Source organism: Astatotilapia calliptera, chromosome 7 (genome assembly GCF_900246225.1).
Source record: "Astatotilapia calliptera chromosome 7, fAstCal1.2, whole genome shotgun sequence".
In the NCBI taxonomy this organism is placed as follows: domain Eukaryota; kingdom Metazoa; phylum Chordata; class Actinopteri; order Cichliformes; family Cichlidae; genus Astatotilapia; species Astatotilapia calliptera.
Genome location: NC_039308.1, coordinates 59,647,941 through 59,666,016, shown reverse-complemented (window position 1 = coordinate 59,666,016; position 18,076 = coordinate 59,647,941). Strand labels below are relative to the sequence as shown.

General features: G+C 42.9%; 2 protein-coding genes across 5 annotated transcripts in view; one reads left to right on the top strand and one right to left on the bottom strand.

The window, feature by feature from the left end:
- Positions 1 to 13,194, top strand: part of LOC113026941 (membrane-associated guanylate kinase, WW and PDZ domain-containing protein 2-like) — an 89,094-nt gene extending 75,900 nt beyond the window's left edge. For 2 of the 4 annotated variants that reach the window (XM_026176256.1, XM_026176259.1), the window contains 11 exons: positions 1,426 to 1,457; positions 3,766 to 3,958; positions 4,037 to 4,152; positions 4,575 to 4,767; positions 5,290 to 5,529; positions 6,701 to 6,886; positions 7,305 to 7,590; positions 8,206 to 8,485; positions 8,591 to 8,734; positions 9,189 to 9,327; positions 10,131 to 13,194. In XM_026176256.1, the coding sequence (XP_026032041.1) occupies positions 1,426 to 1,457; positions 3,766 to 3,958; positions 4,037 to 4,152; positions 4,575 to 4,767; positions 5,290 to 5,529; positions 6,701 to 6,886; positions 7,305 to 7,590; positions 8,206 to 8,485; positions 8,591 to 8,734; positions 9,189 to 9,327; positions 10,131 to 10,825 (2,504 nt within the window). In that variant the 3' untranslated portion in view covers positions 10,826 to 13,194. The remainder of the gene's footprint in view (positions 1 to 1,425; positions 1,458 to 3,765; positions 3,959 to 4,036; positions 4,153 to 4,574; positions 4,768 to 5,289; positions 5,530 to 6,700; positions 6,887 to 7,304; positions 7,591 to 8,205; positions 8,486 to 8,590; positions 8,735 to 9,188; positions 9,328 to 10,130) is intronic. The other 2 variants (XM_026176257.1, XM_026176260.1) reach the window with 2 other exon arrangements.
- Positions 13,195 to 13,438: 244 nt separating this feature from the next.
- The window catches only part of LOC113026942 (endoplasmic reticulum-Golgi intermediate compartment protein 2-like), a 6,613-nt gene continuing 1,975 nt past the window's right edge, over positions 13,439 to 18,076 (bottom strand). The window contains exons 8-13 of the mRNA XM_026176261.1: positions 16,881 to 16,936; positions 16,682 to 16,780; positions 16,489 to 16,586; positions 16,238 to 16,400; positions 14,916 to 14,989; positions 13,439 to 14,819 (exon numbers count right to left, since the gene is read on the bottom strand). Coding sequence (XP_026032046.1) covers positions 14,754 to 14,819; positions 14,916 to 14,989; positions 16,238 to 16,400; positions 16,489 to 16,586; positions 16,682 to 16,780; positions 16,881 to 16,936 — 556 coding nt within the window. The 3' untranslated portion in view covers positions 13,439 to 14,753. The remainder of the gene's footprint in view (positions 14,820 to 14,915; positions 14,990 to 16,237; positions 16,401 to 16,488; positions 16,587 to 16,681; positions 16,781 to 16,880; positions 16,937 to 18,076) is intronic.

Here is an 18,076-nt window from a genome sequence, read left to right as displayed (position 1 = left end):
ACATGTTGCAGACAAGTTGCGTTCACTGGTGTAGACTGACTTAGATGTGTTGGCAATCTGTCTGCATTTATAAATGATGCCAATTATTTGCAAACCTTCACCAATCTGTCTGAGAGTGACTGCAGTCAGTCAGCAGTTATTTGGGGACAGGTTGCTTCCCACCTGTGTAATCGCTTTGCGATTGACATGGTCACCACGACTGCTTGCAGCCGGTTGCTGAATGTAAAAAATACTCAGTGGAGTGACCATCAAACACCATTTCCCCCACCCCCAGTCACAAGGAGGCTGCTGTCCTATTTTTGCTCTGATGTGACTGAGCCATTACTGAAAAATGGCAGTGCCACCATATGGTGATGAACACTGCAAAATGTTTTGGCTCATATCTTGGGAATTGTGAGATGTGCAGGAAAAAAACTTTTGTGTGTGTGGATTTAGTTTAATGCACTGAGGAGACTTGTTTATTGGCTACATTTCCGCCAACCATCATCAGACTCATCACGTCTAGGGGGCACTACAGTAGTGTAAACAGGTTTTGTTTTTTTGTTGTTGTTTTTTAAATCAACCCTAGTGAAGTAGTCACATAATCAGGATCCCTTCACATTCTCCTGCGTGCTGTCAGATGCAAAAACACCTGTAATTCTCAGTTACCCAACAGGTTGAAAGCTGCTGCAAGCAAGCTGCATCAGGGTTCTCCAGCAACTGCACATTTTTGTTCCATAAATACAGCATATTCCACCCGGCGCTCCCTGACATTTCTCAGAAAATCTTAGAAACTGTCAGATATTAAGCACGCTTGGATTCTCAAAAGAATACTTTCCAAGCGCCCACATCAGATGGAGGATTTTTTGTTTATGCATTTCTATCCTCAAGTGTAAAGATTCAGTCTAAATGTTTGTACAAGGCAGCTACTGTACATTTTCTCCATGTATAAATGTATGTATTTGGGTCTTAGCAGCATAAATGTTCTGTACGTCTTTGACTCAGAGGAGTCACAGGGGAGCTGTGGCGATGAGATTGTTGTTGTGATGTAGAGCTCTCCGTGCTTCCTGCGCGCGAATAATACACAACTTTCACAGCAAATAGTGTGTGTTTGCGGGTTCGTGTGGAGGGGCGGGGGCCTGTGCTTTCGCCTGCAGCTAATGATGTAATTATGCTGAAAACAAACGCAACAACCAAACCTGTTTAAGAAGAGTTACACAAACAAAGTCAAAACAGAGAAATATGAAAACAGCAAACTGCGGATTTTTGTCACTCATTAAGGGAAGATTTCTGATTTTTATCTCATCAGCAGAAAGGCTTGTTCTCAGATCTTCGTTGTTTTGTTTTTTCCCGTGTAGTTGTGTTTCGTCGATTCTTCTGTTTTTCCTTAAAAATGGAACAGATTATTTGAGTTTGTTCTGTGTTAACTTTGTTTTTCTTCCTCAGGCCACATCTCTCCATGGAAGGCCTCCAAACAGGTACGGTGATTGAACTAAATGTGTTTCTGGCTGTGTGTTAGGGATCAGCACTGGTTGCAGAGACTGTGTTACCTCAGAGGTGTTTGGCTTTTACTTTATTGTAAAAAGAGACATCCTCCCCTGAGCTGCTTATTACTTTGATCACTTCAGAAGGTACATCGCACCAGCTGGGGGGAAAAAAACCCCCTCTTCAGGTTGATTTTTAGACTACCTGTTGCTGGCCGAACAATCTGTTCTCCTTTACATTACACAGCACATTCGGGTGTGGTGATTGTCACCACATTTAAGTTTGAAATATGATTGTTAATTTAAATTCATAATAGTTATTTTTCTTTACTGGATAATAACACGTGTTCCTTCTCAACATTATTTTCTGCATATCTGCACACACACACTCACATCCTTCAGCGTTTAGAGAAGAACACAGATTTCCTATTTTTGCCTCTACAGTGAATTTAAAATGAGGCAATCAAGATGTGATTGAAGTGTAGACTTTCAGCTTTAATTCAAGGGCTTTAAAGAGTTATAGCCATTTTACGGTCACCCCATTTTCAAAGGCTCCAAAGTTAACTGGACAAACTAATCATAAATAGAAGATTTTTCTCTTTTTTTTTAACACCTAGATGCAAATTCAGAAATGAAAAACTGACTTCATAAAGGCTAAATGCTGCATTTCCTTCACAAAGGAGGACGATGCATTGCTAGTCTGTACTGCAGCTGCTTGTTGGTCCATAGTCTGATCAGTTAATATCTTGTGACTGTCTCTGCCATTAAATAGCATTTTATTTCTTTATATTAATAGGTTTTTAACGTGAGTATATTTTGGGTCATTATTCATCTGTACTGTATTTATCTTTGTGTAACTTCAAATTAATTCTGCTATTTCAGTCAGCAGCCACATCATCAATAAACACTGACTGTGTGTCGATGCCAAATCAATGCCTCCACCATGTTGGATAGAGTGAACGAAGGCCTTGGTTTACATTTCCACGCTTCTCTCTTCTTTCATTCTAATAAATCTTTTTAATGTGCAAAAGTCTTGACTAATGTCTAATCTGATCTTGCTGTTGTTAAATGTAACCAGTAGTTTGCAGCTTGTTGTAAACTCTGTTTACATGCATGAAGGCATGAACATTCACATATCTACAGCGAAGTAATCTGCCTTGGTTACAATGTTTGGAATTCCCTCTGTGATCATGAACTTTAGTTGTCTTCTGTTATCTTTTATGCTTTTTGGCGTTGCTGAGCTGGCTGAGCTTTTAAAATGAACCAGATCGTAGAGTAAGCACTCGACCCCAAGCTAGTGACGGCTTCCTTCACTTACTTTGACACCTTATTAATCAGCACATCGTGAGTGACCACGAACCATCAGAAAATCTAACCCTCATAAACAACATTGGACCTTTTATCTATATGGTAAATGGTAAATGGCCTGTATTTTTATAGCGCTTTACTAGTCCCTAAGGACCCCAAAGCGCTTTACACAACCTGTCATCCACCCATTCACACACTGGTGATGGCAAGCTACATTGTAGCCACAGCCACCCTGGGGCGCACTGACAGAGGCGAGGCTGCCGGACACTGGCGCCACCGGGCCCTCTGACCACCACCAGTAGACAACGGGTGAAGTGTCTTGCCCAAGGACACAACGACCGAGACTGTCCAAGCCGGGGCTTGAACCGGCAACCTTCCGATTACAAGGCGAACTCCCAACTCTTGAGCCACGATCGAACCTGTTATTTTATCTCCTTAAGTTATCATAAAATAACAAAGACTGACATTTAACTGTCTGGTTACTTTTAAGCCTGTTAAAATGAGAAAACTGTCCCAACCATTTAGTCTGTTATTTTTATTAAACCCTGTGAATTAAAGCTGAAAGTCTGCACTTCACTCACATCTTGATCATTTCATTTCAAATCTACTGATGAATATCTCCAAAGGCAAAATTTCAAAAACTGTGTCTGTTGTCTTTAATTCGGTTGCCTTGACATAGCATTCATTACTGTTTGAAAGATCATAATGCCCATGTTCAGCCTATTGTGTTTAGATATGGAAAGTTAAACCCGCAATGCAAAAACAGTCTTTTGTGTCCAGCACTTAAACATTTGATGTGTTTAATCCTGAATACTTGGCAGAAGGAGTTTTGAAGTCTTCATAGCGACATATTTGAACTATTATTTATAGTGATAATTTATAATAAAATAATAATAATAATAATAATAAGTAATGATTAATTTAAGACAAACAATAAAAATGAATGGGCAAAACTGAGTTAAGTTAAAAAACTGTTGTTGGTGCTTCCTTCTAGTTACCTGACCAATGGGATCCACACAGCAGCCCTCAAGCAAATCTGTCTGGTCCAGTATTGCCGCCTGGTACGCCCTTCCCAAACCAGCCACAGCACCGCACTTCTGTGCCTGACTCCACCGAAGGCTTCGACCTTAACAAACCCGACCCGTATGACCTTTATGAGAAGTCGAGGGCCATCTACGAGAGCAGACGTGAGTACAGAAAACTTTATTTTTTAGTTTAAGGCGGAAAATCGAGCATTGTTTTAACTGTAAGCTCCTGTGTGTCAGGCCCGGAGTACGAAGAGGTGGAGGTGCACCTGCTGAGGGAGAAGACTGGATTCGGCTTCCGCATCCTGGGGGGAGACGAGGCCGTGCAGGCTGTGAGTCCGGACGCCCGTGACAAGGCTCGTATGGGACGGGCTGGACCACACTCATATTTTAACCTCATACACACCAGCCTCATCTGACTTGCACTTAATCTTGTCTCACATTCTCCATCCAGTCCCAAACATCTGACCAAAACAGCCTCCAGACACACACACAGACTTGCACACAAGTGGCCTTCTCACACTTTGCTGACCCTCTAACTGCTCAGTGCCTCCCATACTGAAGTAACGCCTTGCTAACTTGTCCACGTTGTACAACAGCATGCAGTCTATGACAGAGAAAGAATGTGACATAAGGATATAAAGAAGGTGAAAAACTGTTACCATGACCCAAAGGTAGTTTACAAGCTAAGTAAAGCAACTGTTGTGTGTTTCCACTTGTCTTCGACTCATCTCCTTCACCCAAATCTATGCTGCTAATATTGATTGTCTTTGAACAGATTGTCATTGGCGCTATAATAGAGAACACTCCCGCTGAGCGCGACGGGCGGCTTCGACCCGGGGATGAGCTCATTTCTGTGGATAAAAATGTGGTTGCTGGGAAACCGCACAAATACGTAATAGACTTGATGCACGCAGCCGCTCGCAATGGTCAAGTCAGCTTGACTGTGAGAAGGAGAGTGCAAATGCCTGGTGAGGACATGTTTTGTTTGTTGATTTTTTTTTTTTCTGTTCTTTTTTGTTTTGTGTTTTTGTCTTTTTTTTCACACTTGACCAAGATTGGAGAACAGGCTGCACATTTCACTGGCATCAAATTAAAAAAACACAGCTTGGACACAGCACACATGCTAACAGTCTGCGCGCAGGATCTCTGTGTACTTCTCACCCACACATCCTTTCTGTGGTAGTAGATCATACATACATTTATCCTTTGTTCATTGTCAGCTCTGCAGCAGCAGGCTCTGTGGTTTGTGTCTTTCTGGGTGCGCTTCTCCCGCAGGGGCAAGCGGTTACAAAAGAGTCATAAATGACAAGCAGAGAAGCCAAGTTTGACTTTGACACAGAATCCCTGCTGGGATTGAAGAAGACCACTGTTGTTTTCATTTTTGTCAGTGGCTACATCTTTCATCTTTAGCTGCTTTTGTCGGGAAACTGTGAAAACTCAATGACCGCCGTGAGCGGACTCATCTCGCCTGCTCTCGTCCTCTCCTTCAGGTGAACCGTGTCCCGTGAACGGCCGCAGCCCCGGCTCAGTGTCCACGCAGCACAGCTCTCCACGTAGCGACGCAGCTTCAGCTTCGGGCCCTCCGGTGGTCGCTGCCCCGGTTGCCACTTCGCCACCGGAGGGATCTTCCCTGCAAACCAGCGATGTGGTTATTAACCGCAAGGAGAACGAGGGCTTCGGCTTTGTCATCATCAGCTCCCTGAACAGACCGGAAAATGCCACCGTCATCAGTGAGTTACAATGACTTGCATCTGTCAGGATCCCAGAAGGTCATTCCTAAAGATAAATGGTGATTTTTACATCCTGATGAGCAATCATCCTAAAGATGGTGGCTGTGCAGTCACCTTTTTAGTTTTTGCTGCTGTATCTATTTCATGAGGAAAAATGCAAATGCATAATTTAATCTCAAACCAACACGGGCCTCCTGCTCGACCAGCATAAAAACTTTATGGTATAAAGTTCGAACATATATAATGACTCCTGTGCAAATTTAGCTTCATATCTCAAATATTTTTAGGATATATTTCTTATGATTTATATATATATATGTATTTTTTAAATGTATTCATTTTTTTTAAATTTCACATTGCCTGCTGTCTTCAAAGTCGATGCCTGGTTAGAGATTAGGTCATTATCATAGAATCACTTCCACTAAAGTGCTGTTTCTTATCCCGTCCAGTAGCTTCAGAGCTTCCATTAGTCGGGGTCAAGAGAAATTAATTTGTCTTGTAAGACTATAATTTTTGTGGGGATTTTTTTTCCTCTTGATTCAGCCTAAGTAGTATTAAAAGCATCTTTCTGTCTTAAATGAGGCTTTATTAAACATATGATTACGCTTTGCTACAGGGAGCTAATATCTTTCAGCAGACTGTGGGATTCTTCAGTCCGATTGGACTGATGGCACAGTGAAGATGTTTTGTTCTGAAGATTAATGGATTCTTCTCAAATGTCCTACACATTCTGGGAACATCCACTGCAATATTTCTGTACACACCTAAAAATACACATACCCCCTAAGTGGGTCTGGCATACCCATTTTGGGCATACTGAACTAATTTTAAACATTAGTTCAGGATGTAATGGTGCTTGGTGAATAGTCCCTGAGGGGTTCAGAGATATTTCATAATGAAGTGAAAATTTTCTGTTTTTTGTTAAGTGTATGTAAAAGCTTAAATTCAAAATTTCATGTGTTTAGTTGGCATACTGTCATCATGAAATTTTAAAACCTACACTTCTGTGTTGCAACTTCAAGGCAACAAAATATTTAAACCTGTCATTTTAAACAGTGGCTGCAGTCCTAACCTGTGAAGCTAAGGCTGTAATACAAACACTAATGTGCTGTTTTCACATCTTTCTTCAAAATTGCTCATGACCAACCACCTTGCTGTTGTCCGTTTCCAGCTGTGCCCCATAAAATAGGACGCATCATCGAGGGCAGCCCGGCCGACAGATGTGGGAAGCTGAAGGTGGGCGACCGGATCCTGGCAGTGAACGGACAATCCATTATCAGCATGCCGCATGCAGACATCGTCAAGCTCATTAAAGATGCTGGACTAACAGTCACTCTGCACATCATACCAGAGGAGAGTAAGTGTTTTGGTGCGGCAAATAAAATCAGACGTTGTTCTGTGAATGTTTATTTGGCTCCTGTTTTACCTTTGCAGGAAACTCCCTGAACTCGGTGCCCTCTATCTCATATGAATATATTTTATTTCACTTCGCCAAAGAAAGTCTTACACACACAAAATGTTGCATTTACTGAGGTTAAAAAGTCAAAAGGCTTCTATATTTAGTCATCTATAAAGGATACAGGGTTTGTGCTTGGTGATGCAGAAACATAAAGGTTAGAAGGTTTTTTAGCAAATGGAGCAAATAATTCAGAAGAGTTCTCTTCTGCAATCTTAAGCATCCTGAGCATGTTTTATTTGTCAATCCATTCAATTCACTTTTTATTCAAAGCTTTGTCAATCGGGTACAATCTTACCTAACCCTCTGTCCATCGCAGGCTCCCATTCTGGTCCTAGTTCAGAGAAGCAGAGCCCCATGACCCAGAAACACAGCCCGCAGACCCAGCCCAGTCCTGTAGCCCAGACAAGCCAAGGAGGCACGCAGTCTGGCCAAATGGTCGCTCAGCCAGGTCAAGCACCCGGACAGACACCAGTCCAACCCGGCCAGACACCAGCTCAGACAAACCAAGCGGTGACTGGTCCTCCTGCACCAGCAGGAACCCAGCAGAGCCCAGTCACGCAGCCATCTGGCCCCCATCCACAGCTCTACCTCCACGATGGCAGGTAAGGCTGGGTTAAGAGGGTGTTTGGTAAGATTTGTTAAAAAGCACACAGAATGACTGAAAGGAGGAGGGGCATGAAGTTCACAGGTGACAGATACCAAATTGTGCATGCTGAAGAGAGTGTCCCAGTCAGTGTAGCAGAAAACCTGTGACTGCAGACAACTGATGTCCCAGTCAGACACTCTGTCTCAGGCTGGTTTCTACCCAGTTGCATAACACCACTTAGCTTCTACAGTGTGCAGTGAATAATTTACTTTAAGGTATCACCTCTATAATGCAGGATCCTAGCAATTGGACCCTGCTGTGTGTCAAAACTATGAAAGTGTGAGTGTGCGCGCACGCAAGTCTCAGAATGCGACACTGTGAGCAGTCCTCCCAGAGCTGTGAGTTGATGCCCATTTTGCAAGTGTGAACTTGATAAAAGTTTCATAACAGAGGCTGATATTCCCACCTATCCATTTTGTGATGAGCCTTCTCATCTGCACACACCCAGTAATTGTCTGTTTTTTTCCTTCCTTACATCTCCAGTGTTACTTCGCCAGCAAATTTATTCCAACAGGGATGCTTTTTTCACCTCGCTGCTCAGATTTTTGTCAACTTTTCATTCTCATGGCAGGTCAGAGGTAAAAGCAAGACAGGATGTCAAACCTGACTTCCGCCATCCTCCATTCACTGACTACCGGCAACCGCCGGTAGATTACCGTCACCCACCAGTGACTGATTATCGGCAGCCACCAACACTGGACTACAGACACCCACCTGGTCTGCTGGATTTTAGACAGCACCCTGCAGCTGCACAGTTCCCTCTAGGGATCCCAGCTGACTTCAGACCACAGGTAGAGCTTGACCAAGAGCTGTCTGCTTATGTTGACCGTACATCCTTCATTTGTATGCAGGTTTGTAACTTATTCCAATTATATTTATCATAATCATTGCTTTTCACATAGAAATCGCATATTTGATTTTTTTCTGTTGTAAATCGTCTACATTTTGTTCTGCAGGACTATGATTACTTTACAGTGGAGCTCGAGAAAAGCGCTAAAGGTTTTGGCTTCAGTATTCGAGGAGGCAGAGAGTACAAGATGGACCTGTTTGTGTTGCGCCTTGCAGAGGATGGTCCTGCTATACGAAATGGAAGGATGAGGGTGAGATAAGGAAAACCACGACAAGAGTGAAAGCACTCTTTGGCAGATGGTTGGGATTGCACTTGGTGAATAGTAATGGCTCTGTTTTATTTTTCAAAATGGAAAAAGTAAGTCTGATTAATCCGAAGTAAGCCAAACACACACATACATCCATCTAAATGGTCGTGTCACATAATATCACTCAGCGTCCTTGTTAAAATTTAGTAATGGTGTAAAGTTTAACAGAGCATGGATTTTTCCTTCTGCTCAAGTGAGTAAGTATGAATGCATTGAGTAAATTGAGTGAATTGAGCAAACCTTTTGCTCACTCTTAACCACTCGTGTTGAAATGTACTTGAACAAGTTGCTCAGTGGAGGTTCCCCAAGAGAAGACTGGTTCTGTGGAAAAGTTACTCTGCTGTGAGTAAACCGAGGGTGGCAGAAACTGACCCGCTCCTGTGTGTGTCTCGTCCAGGTTGGAGATCAGATCATAGAGATTAATGGAGACAGCACCAGGGACATGACTCACGCCCGCGCCATTGAACTCATCAAAGCGGGAGGCAGGCGGGTCAGGCTGCTGCTAAAGAGAGGCACAGGACAGGTGCCAGAATATGGTGAGTTTTCCTTACAAAGAGACGCAGTCTCATTGTTTACACTCTTACTAAAGATTTACTGTTTGCTCTTCAACTTAACTCAAGAACACATTAACATGCATTCATATCTGTCCACTTTTTACTCCTCGACTAATATCTGAAAGCCTACTTTGATTAAACAGTAGATGGTAACGAGCGACTCTCAAGCCTTCGTGTGTTGTAACCCCTCTGCTTTAAGTCTAATGATTGGTATAGGCTTTTATTTGCCTTCCCTCAGGAATGGTACCTCCCAACCTCTCCATGTGCATGAAAGGTGACACACTAAGCTCCCCCTATTTCTTCCTAATGGGCCACTCTAAAGACACGGTTTGTGAAAACTGCATGTCTCTCTCTCTCCATACTGATTAATCTGTGTGCTATAACTGTGGTCACGAGTTTTTGCATGGGAAAGTAGCTGACATGTGTGCATCTGTGCTCGTGTGTGCTATAGTAAGAGTGGAAGATGGTTTGTAGTAAACTATTGGGTCTAATTGTCCTGAAGAGGGTTTTGAAGTAGACTTTGTACTCGAGAGCTGCTCGGGATCAGTCCGTCACACACAGCTGCAAATATGTTAACTGTTTACAAGCACTGAATAAATCCTTACACGTAAGTCTGTTGCTGTGCTGCTTATACACATGTGCATGCAAGTTTGTCTGATATTATAAAAGAACGTGTTTATCTCTGGGGTGTTTTCCCTTTCTTTCTGTGTCTGTATGCATGTGCATGATCATTTCCACCTCTTTCATATCAGTCCTCTTGAGCATATTGTTTTCCTCCCTGACAGACTGTGCCGGCCCCTGGGATTCCCTTTCTACAGCCCACTCTGCCCTGCAGGAAGTGACCCTGGAAGCTCACCTGAATCCATTGCTCTCATCCCATCCATCGTCAGCCCCAGATTCCCCTCATCGGCTCCCTCTAGAGGCCACAGTGTGCATGGCAGACAAAGCTCCAAAGCTGACAGACCACAGCTCCATTAGAGGGGCTGCAGGTGGCAGGTCCACCGAGCAGAAATGCATCATCAGGGGGCAGGGAACCCCTCAGGGGTCGGGAGAGATGGACTGTGGACCGGGCGACAGACAGCTTCGTGCTTTGCCTTCCAAAGCTATTGTGGGAAAGTGCATTGACAGAAGAGAGAGGCAAAGGGAGACTTGCTCCCCCTGCTGTAAGAGAAAGGATCTGCATACACAAGCGTTAAGCACTATCTGGCCCTGGGACCCATTTGCTGGTGTGAATTTGAACGGAGCCTCTCAGGGCAGTGGAGATGGACATATCAGCCTCCAGGAGAGGCTGGTGTCCCGAGGTCTGTTCTCCAGAGAAGATGAGCGGGCCGGTGGCCACATTGGGCTCTACTGCCCCTCCAAAAACGTGGAAGATCCTCCAACAAGGAGTGCTGCTGCCTCCCCGAGGCCCTGGAATGTCCCTGGGTCTGACAAACTGCCTGGCACCCTGAGGTCCTGGACCTCCACAGTAAGCAGGTAGAAGGGATCTTACTGGTTTGGGCCGAGTCACACTGTATGGCTCCTCATTCAGTTCACCACTGGACCTTTCAGAGAACCAGTAGATCTCCCTTGCCGCCTCTGTCTGCCCTGTTTTCATCGCCATCGACTTCTGAGATCATGTTTTATATTTCAGTTGTTGTTACAAGATGATTATTACACCCACCACCTTAAAGACAAAGAAACTTACACAGCTATTGTAACATATGGTCTAAACCTTTGGGGACCCTTTTATGCGACTTCTGATTTTCTGATCACAGATGGAGCAATGACGCCTGACTCTGAGTGGAGCTGTACTTTCGATATGTACCTTTAAATGCTCGACTGTATCTGGTTCAGACTGTTTAGTGCAGCGTGGGCTCACACAAGGAAGAGAAACATATGTAGAACCAGGGGATTTCTGTTTTCTTGCCCTGTTTTCTCTGCGCAGTGGGATGAACCAGACTACAGGTGTGTCAGATGGAAGCAGTGACACTGAAACTCCTGGAACACACGGCACTGACCCCAACCACAGCCCAGTTAACCTGACATATGTTAAATCGCACATGCCTACCAATATATCTCATACTATAAATGTAAAGATGTGAAAAATATGTACATTTGGTAAACTCAGAAACATACCTATTGGTGTTTTTGAGGCAGTGTTGTAGTTAGACACATTGTTTAAAAAAAACAAACAAACAAAAAAAGAAGCAGGACAGTATTTTAGGATCACTGTTTCCACGGCCTCGTCTAAAAACTACATATCAAAGACTGTGCGAGTCACCACACCCGGACCGCCGAGGCAGGCGGCGTTTGTGTGCATGGATATACACCACCATGTCTTTAGACAGGGACTCGTGTCTTTTAAAGGCAGAAAATCGAGATGTGGAGCAGACCGGTCGGCACTCATGAGACGAAAAGGATTTTTTTTCCCCACGAAATTGAACAAAATTGAACTTTTGTGTAACTGAAGACAGTTGGCTTAGTAAGAACTCATGATACTCTTCTGAGTTATGTACACAACTTGATCACAGTCAACCATGCAGTCATTGTGCAGAATTATAAGCTGTGTTGTATTCATTTTAATGATCAAAAGGAAAAATTTGTCCAGTCTCTATTTCCCATTTCTATGCCTTTAACTGTGCTAAGTGTACCACATCACTGTGGGAGAGGGGCATCGGTGCGGGGAAGAGGAGGCCGATGGTTATGAGGTGGGGCAGAGTGCCTTACTCGAACTAATGCAGAGCTGTTGCCGTTGTGAAGTATTTTGGGAACTGAATGCAAAACAGATATCAGCGACCATGCACACGCGTCAGCAAACCGCTAAGTTTCGTCGGACGCCAAGCAGTATATATCTTGATGCACTCGGCTGTATAGCTTGTCAGTGTCAATGATTGCCCTTTGTCCCCTTGTGTTTTAAAGGGGATAACATGTAGCCTGTAGCATCACATCCTCTTCTTAGAGTCGTCTGGGAGTGTAGAGCTGTGAACGTCTATGGAGACAGGGCTGTATCAAAGAGGACCACGGTTTCTGTGTTTCAGCTTAACGTTAAGTTTGTATTCTTGCCCGCAAATGTCACATCTGTGAAACATACATGCATTTAAATATGACGTCACTGTCCTCCTGCATTTCTCCATTTCGATGTCATCAATTTCTCTCAGCGGGATGTGTGCTCTTTATTAAAACTTTATCACTTAAGCTTTTGAGTACTGGAGGACCAGATTAATTTAAAAAAAAAAAAGATTGCGACTGTTTGACTGAATGCAACATGATGGTACATCCAAGCTGTGCTCGTAAGCTGCTGGGAAAGCCAGGCACCTGCAGACTGGGATACTAGTAAGACTTTGTGCATTGAGAGTCATCGGGCCTGATCCTGATTCGCGGTGGATTCTGACTGAGCTGTGTGTTCTGTGATTAAAATGGTTGTGGAAAGACGCAGTAGGCTGTAGAAACGTGTTTGCCGTATGTACAAATGTCAAAGTTAGGAAACGCTGAAAGAATACGTCATCCAGCCCTCTGTCTCCATCCAGGCCGCCCCCACCCCCACCCCTTGCCTGCTGTGACCGATTTTTGTATGAAGAAACAAAAAAAATCTGCTTATCAGAACCTGTGAAGGATGGCACGCTCATAAACCCCCACTGAGATCAAGTATAACTGTGTAGTGTTAATTGTGTACTATTCACCTTGTACAGCTGTATTCCTACAAATATGGTTTACTGTATCATTGATACTGTAGTTTCAAAGACGTGAACAACTATTTTTATGAAATGCGACAGTACTGATATATTACATTTTGCTAAAAAACAAAACTTGTTTACTGAAAGATATTCTGAAATACTGTCAAATAAACTCTTGACATGGTGTAAAATATTCTTTTCTACAGGTTCTTGCTTGTAAAATTGGGACGAGAGAAAATAATGGATCAGTTTATTCATCAATGTATAAATAATCAACAATTTGGGTTATTAAGTAGTCGTTTACCCAAACGAAACAGCAAATATTCACTGCAGTTAAGCATCGCTATTGAGGAGTACTAGGTGAGGGCTAGTTCTTTTAGGTTCAGCAGATAACAAGATGGTGTATCGGTCAGGATACAGGAAGGAGGACAAGAGGCTTCCACTTTGCTGGATTGTCACCGCCAGCTGTTTTATTGCCACCTAGATGGTCAGTGTTGCCAGCAGTTTCCAGTCACGAACTTAACACTCGGAGCATCCCCGTGAAGGATGGCAACCAGGAACACAGCTTGATGAGGTAAAACAGACCTAACACGGAAAGACCATCTCCCCTCCTGGAGTAGCAGGATGAGCATTTTAGAAAATTTCTGCATTTATATTTGACTCTAAATGATGTTTTCCTATTTATTCTTATCATGGATATGCCTACGTCATTTCCCGCAACTCCACCCCACACAATATTGCAGAGCAAAGACATAAAATCTCAGAGCCTTTTATACAATCACTTTCAGCCATTTTTTTTTTTTATTGCTAAATTGTGTGTGCCGTTTATTTAAAAGAGCAACCAGCAATCACAACACCGCTGGCTCTGAGACTTTCAGCACTTCCAGCCATAGACGGGTCAGATTGTAGCAGGATGTACAACACAGTTAAATGCAGACAGTGAACTTAAAACTTATTTTCCCACATCAGTTTCCTATTTAACCAATGTCACCAACAAACACTCTTATACTTTTCACACAATTCCACTTTAAAAGGGACACACATCCATCCATCAACGCTTCTCTGGTGGAGCTAATCCCAGCTGCCATCGGGTGATAGGCGGGGTATACCACAGACAGATCACCAGGCTATTGCAGGGCTAATAGTTACGTCCATTCACGCTCACATACACACCTACGGCCCATTTAGAATCACTGCTTAACCAAACCTGCATGTCCCTGGACACTGGGAGGAAATCACAGGGAAAAGATCCAGGCTCAGCTCAGTTAGCAGATGGATTTAAACCCAGAACCCCAATACCCGTGCACACGTTTCTCCCTTTTTGCATGTGATGAGATGCATTTTAGACCGGGGCACTGAGAAGTTGTTCCATGTCCCTGACAGGTTTAAGTATAACATTCACTTCTGTAAAAAGGCTGAAGTATGAGGAAGGGGCCCCACAGCAGAGGGAAGTGAAAATGTGTTGGCCTGCAGGTATCTTTGCAGTAAATCTAATCAATTCTACAACATTTATCTAAGAATTTCTGCTTTCCATCTCTCCAGTGATGCTGACACGTGACAAGTGGAGGTACTGACTACAGTCTTTCATAAGTAGATGAATCACTGCTTCTGGTTTGTGGAATTACACAGCTAAAACAGATACAAATACACATTTTTAACAAAAAAGGGAACATTTTATAATAAAACTTGTAAACATCTCCCCAGCATGTCATTGCTGTGTGTGGGTAAGGCCAAGATTGTGAGCATCTGCTGTTACTCAGTGTAGTTTTCAGCAGGAAGCTGAGTTTCACTGTTTTCCTGCGCTGGCAGGTCATCCTTCTGAGGAAGGAGAAAATAAGAAATTAGTACCACTAAAAAAAAAAAAAGAAAGAACTAAATTGCTCTTGTACTTGTTTTACTTCTGCGTTAACTTACAGGTTTGTAGATTCCCATTTGGAAACGACAGCAAACTACATCAACCAAGAATCCCACCAAGCCGTGGATCATACCTGCCGGGAGAGAAAAACTTTAAATACTGATGTTCATGTTCAGGGTTTAGATGAGGTGAAAGCAGCTTGGTCTAAGTTGTTACCTGCTGCTTTTATGCAGTGGCTAAATCTGTGAATAATGCATAAAGTTTTTCTCTTCATCCAGGTGGATTAACAGGATTCATTTAAGAATGATGGTTCACAAACAGAGTCACAGGATCCTCCAGGGCTTAGTCTTGGCAGGAACACCATGTTTGGAATTACAACATTCAGGTACTACTGCTGTTAAGCTGAAGATTTCTGTGAGAATACTTGGATCTACTTTGTTAAATTACATGCAAAGGTCTCATATCCTGTTTTACTGGTTAAAGGGTCACTCTAAAGCTTTTTGTTATAATAGCCAAAGTATCAATGAGATCTTTACTGAACTGTTTCTGTTCTGCTCTTGACCCTGTACGATATCAGTGAGATCTTAGACACAGAAACTCCACCCACCTGCTGTTTAATCTCTCTGGAGAGGCTGCGAGGTGCAGCCAATTAGAAAAAAATGGCTTAAAACTGGATATGGGAGCTAAAACCACTTAACACAAGTCGACAACATGAGAGGTTCCACTATAAGATAAATAAGTATTCATTTGTACTGTGAATCGTGCAAAGCTAAAGTATAAAAGTCTATACATGAGCATAATAAGAGCACTTTATGATGGGAATTTGTTAGTATGGTTCTTGCATTATAGCATGATTTAATTAGTTAACTTGCAAGGAGCGATTGTCATGAAATGCTTGTAAGCAGCTCTGACATTCAGAATCTATTTTCAAAGTTTTAAAGGTTAGTGTATCTTTTGACTTTCCTCCTATAAAGATGTGACGACCTCCCCTGTACCCTTGATGACGAGTTTTGACACGTCAGTATACGTCAACAATGTCGTGGTTTGACGATCATTAGAATAACTTCCAGGTTTTTCCAAGGGTAGCTGCATAAACAGCACCGCAGTAACTTCTTATCCACATGCAGTGATTTTGTTCTATAAGCAGGCTGAAATATGACCAAAACAACTCAGGTCAGAAAAGAGCTTCAAGGGTTACTCCTGTTAGGCTTTCAAGGGGTAAAGGGTTAAAGCTGTTGCTGCTGCTTGATGCCTCCTTGTTCTGAACAAACAATCACTGTGACCTCCAAGTTGGTTTTCAGTCAGGAGAGCAATCTGAAAATGTTACTGCAGTACACTCTTAATGCAGACAGCACTCAAACAGCATGAGCACGTTAGCTACCTGTGGTGGAGAAAATGCCTCCGATGATGCCGCAGAGTCTGACGAGGAACTGCCACAGAGGCATGTGCTGCTCAGTGACTTTGACCATTAGTGAGCTGATATCATATTTCATAAAGATCCCTGAGACTCCGTGGCTGCCTGCAGCATGGTTTATCACACGTTCCTGTGGGACAGCCAAAGGCATACAAATGCTTTCAGTACAATGATGCACTATCTACTCCCCAGCTAAAACAGTACAAACCCAGACCTACCCGCTCAGTGACGGAGTACTGATGCGTGTCTGCAGACACTTTGTAGGTGTTCAGTTTGGTTGGCACAATGGTGATGAAGTACTGAAACATGTGGTTAGCTGGAAAGAAGCATCAAGAGCCATCAGTGGAAATAAAAGTTTATCAGAGCACTTTAATAACAAGTAATTCAACAACATCTGAAACACCAACTTACAATCAATAGCAATTTTCTCTGTGCCGTCCAGAGGGCTGATCATTCCAGGAAGTGGCTCTCCGAAGGACAGGTGGTCAATCCGGTGAGAGAAGTTGTAAGCTGTAACAAATACAAAACAATAAATAATCTTTATAACATATAAAACAGTTTAATTTCCATCTGTTGCTGCCATTTGGTGTCAGAAAGTCTGCAAACCTACAGTCATGGCTGACGAGGGCGGCTAAATGGGCGTGACCTCGAGGATGTGGGATGGACCTGTAAGTGGATGAAAAGGTCAGCGTTAACTTTATATGTAAATCAATGACATGAAAACAGCCAAAATATCCCATGCTAGTGATCTAATTTGCAAACAGAGCAGCACAGAGGTGAGCAGAGGTTAGAGCACGGGTATCAAGGCCCCGACTCCAGCCCTTGATAATAAGATGGGAGCAAAACCAACTTCTGTGGGGAAATTTGTATTTGATAATCAATGTGCAAAACTATAAGCTTGCAGAGAGCAATGTCACCTTTCCATATAGCGGTAGAAGCAAGTCATTTCAGTCTCTGTGTGATTCCCCTCCTCATAGCCACTGATGTCAAATGCAACTTTCCGTCTCTCTTGATGGAAATGTGTTGAAATAGTTTTACAAGAGCGACTGGGATTCATCCCACATCAGCATAAAGAAGTACTGAACAGCAGAGCTGTGCGATAATCAAATTTTAATTTTAGCTTTCAGATTATTAAACCAAGATAACAAAAATCATTACTGTTCCATATTCTATTCATTTATAATTACCACTCCACAAAAGGCCAGATCCACTGCCTACAATCAATTACTTCATTCAGTTAAATTATAATTAAAGTTCGTGGAAATCCCCTTCACTGAAAAAACAAAACAAACTTCTACTGTTTTTCTGTCTTTGTTTTGTAATTGTGTTATAGGGTGGCTGTAGCTCAGGTGGTAGAGCAGGTCATCTACTGATCGGAAGGTTGGTGGTTCGATTCCTGGCTTCCCCTAGTCTGCATGCCAAATATCCTTGGGCAAGATACTAACCCGAAATTGCTCTCCGATGCATTCATCGGAGTATGAATGTGTGTGAATGTCAGTTGTGCTTGTGCGAATGGGTGTGAATGGGTGAATGCACAAGTTGTGTAAAGCGCTTTGAGTGCTCAGAAGAGTGGAAAAGCGCTATATAAGAACTAGTCCATTTACCATTTATAATTTGTGTTGATTTTTGCCAATCCTACTAGACATGTCTTGCATGCAGCTCAATAATCCAAGTGAGGAACTCCCAGAAAGTTAATTCTGTTCATTTAGATTTTCATCAGGCGAAGAGACTTGGATAAGTGACGAAACAGCATCCAGATGAACAGAATCAACTTTTTGGCAGCCTTACTAGACAGTCCGGACTGTG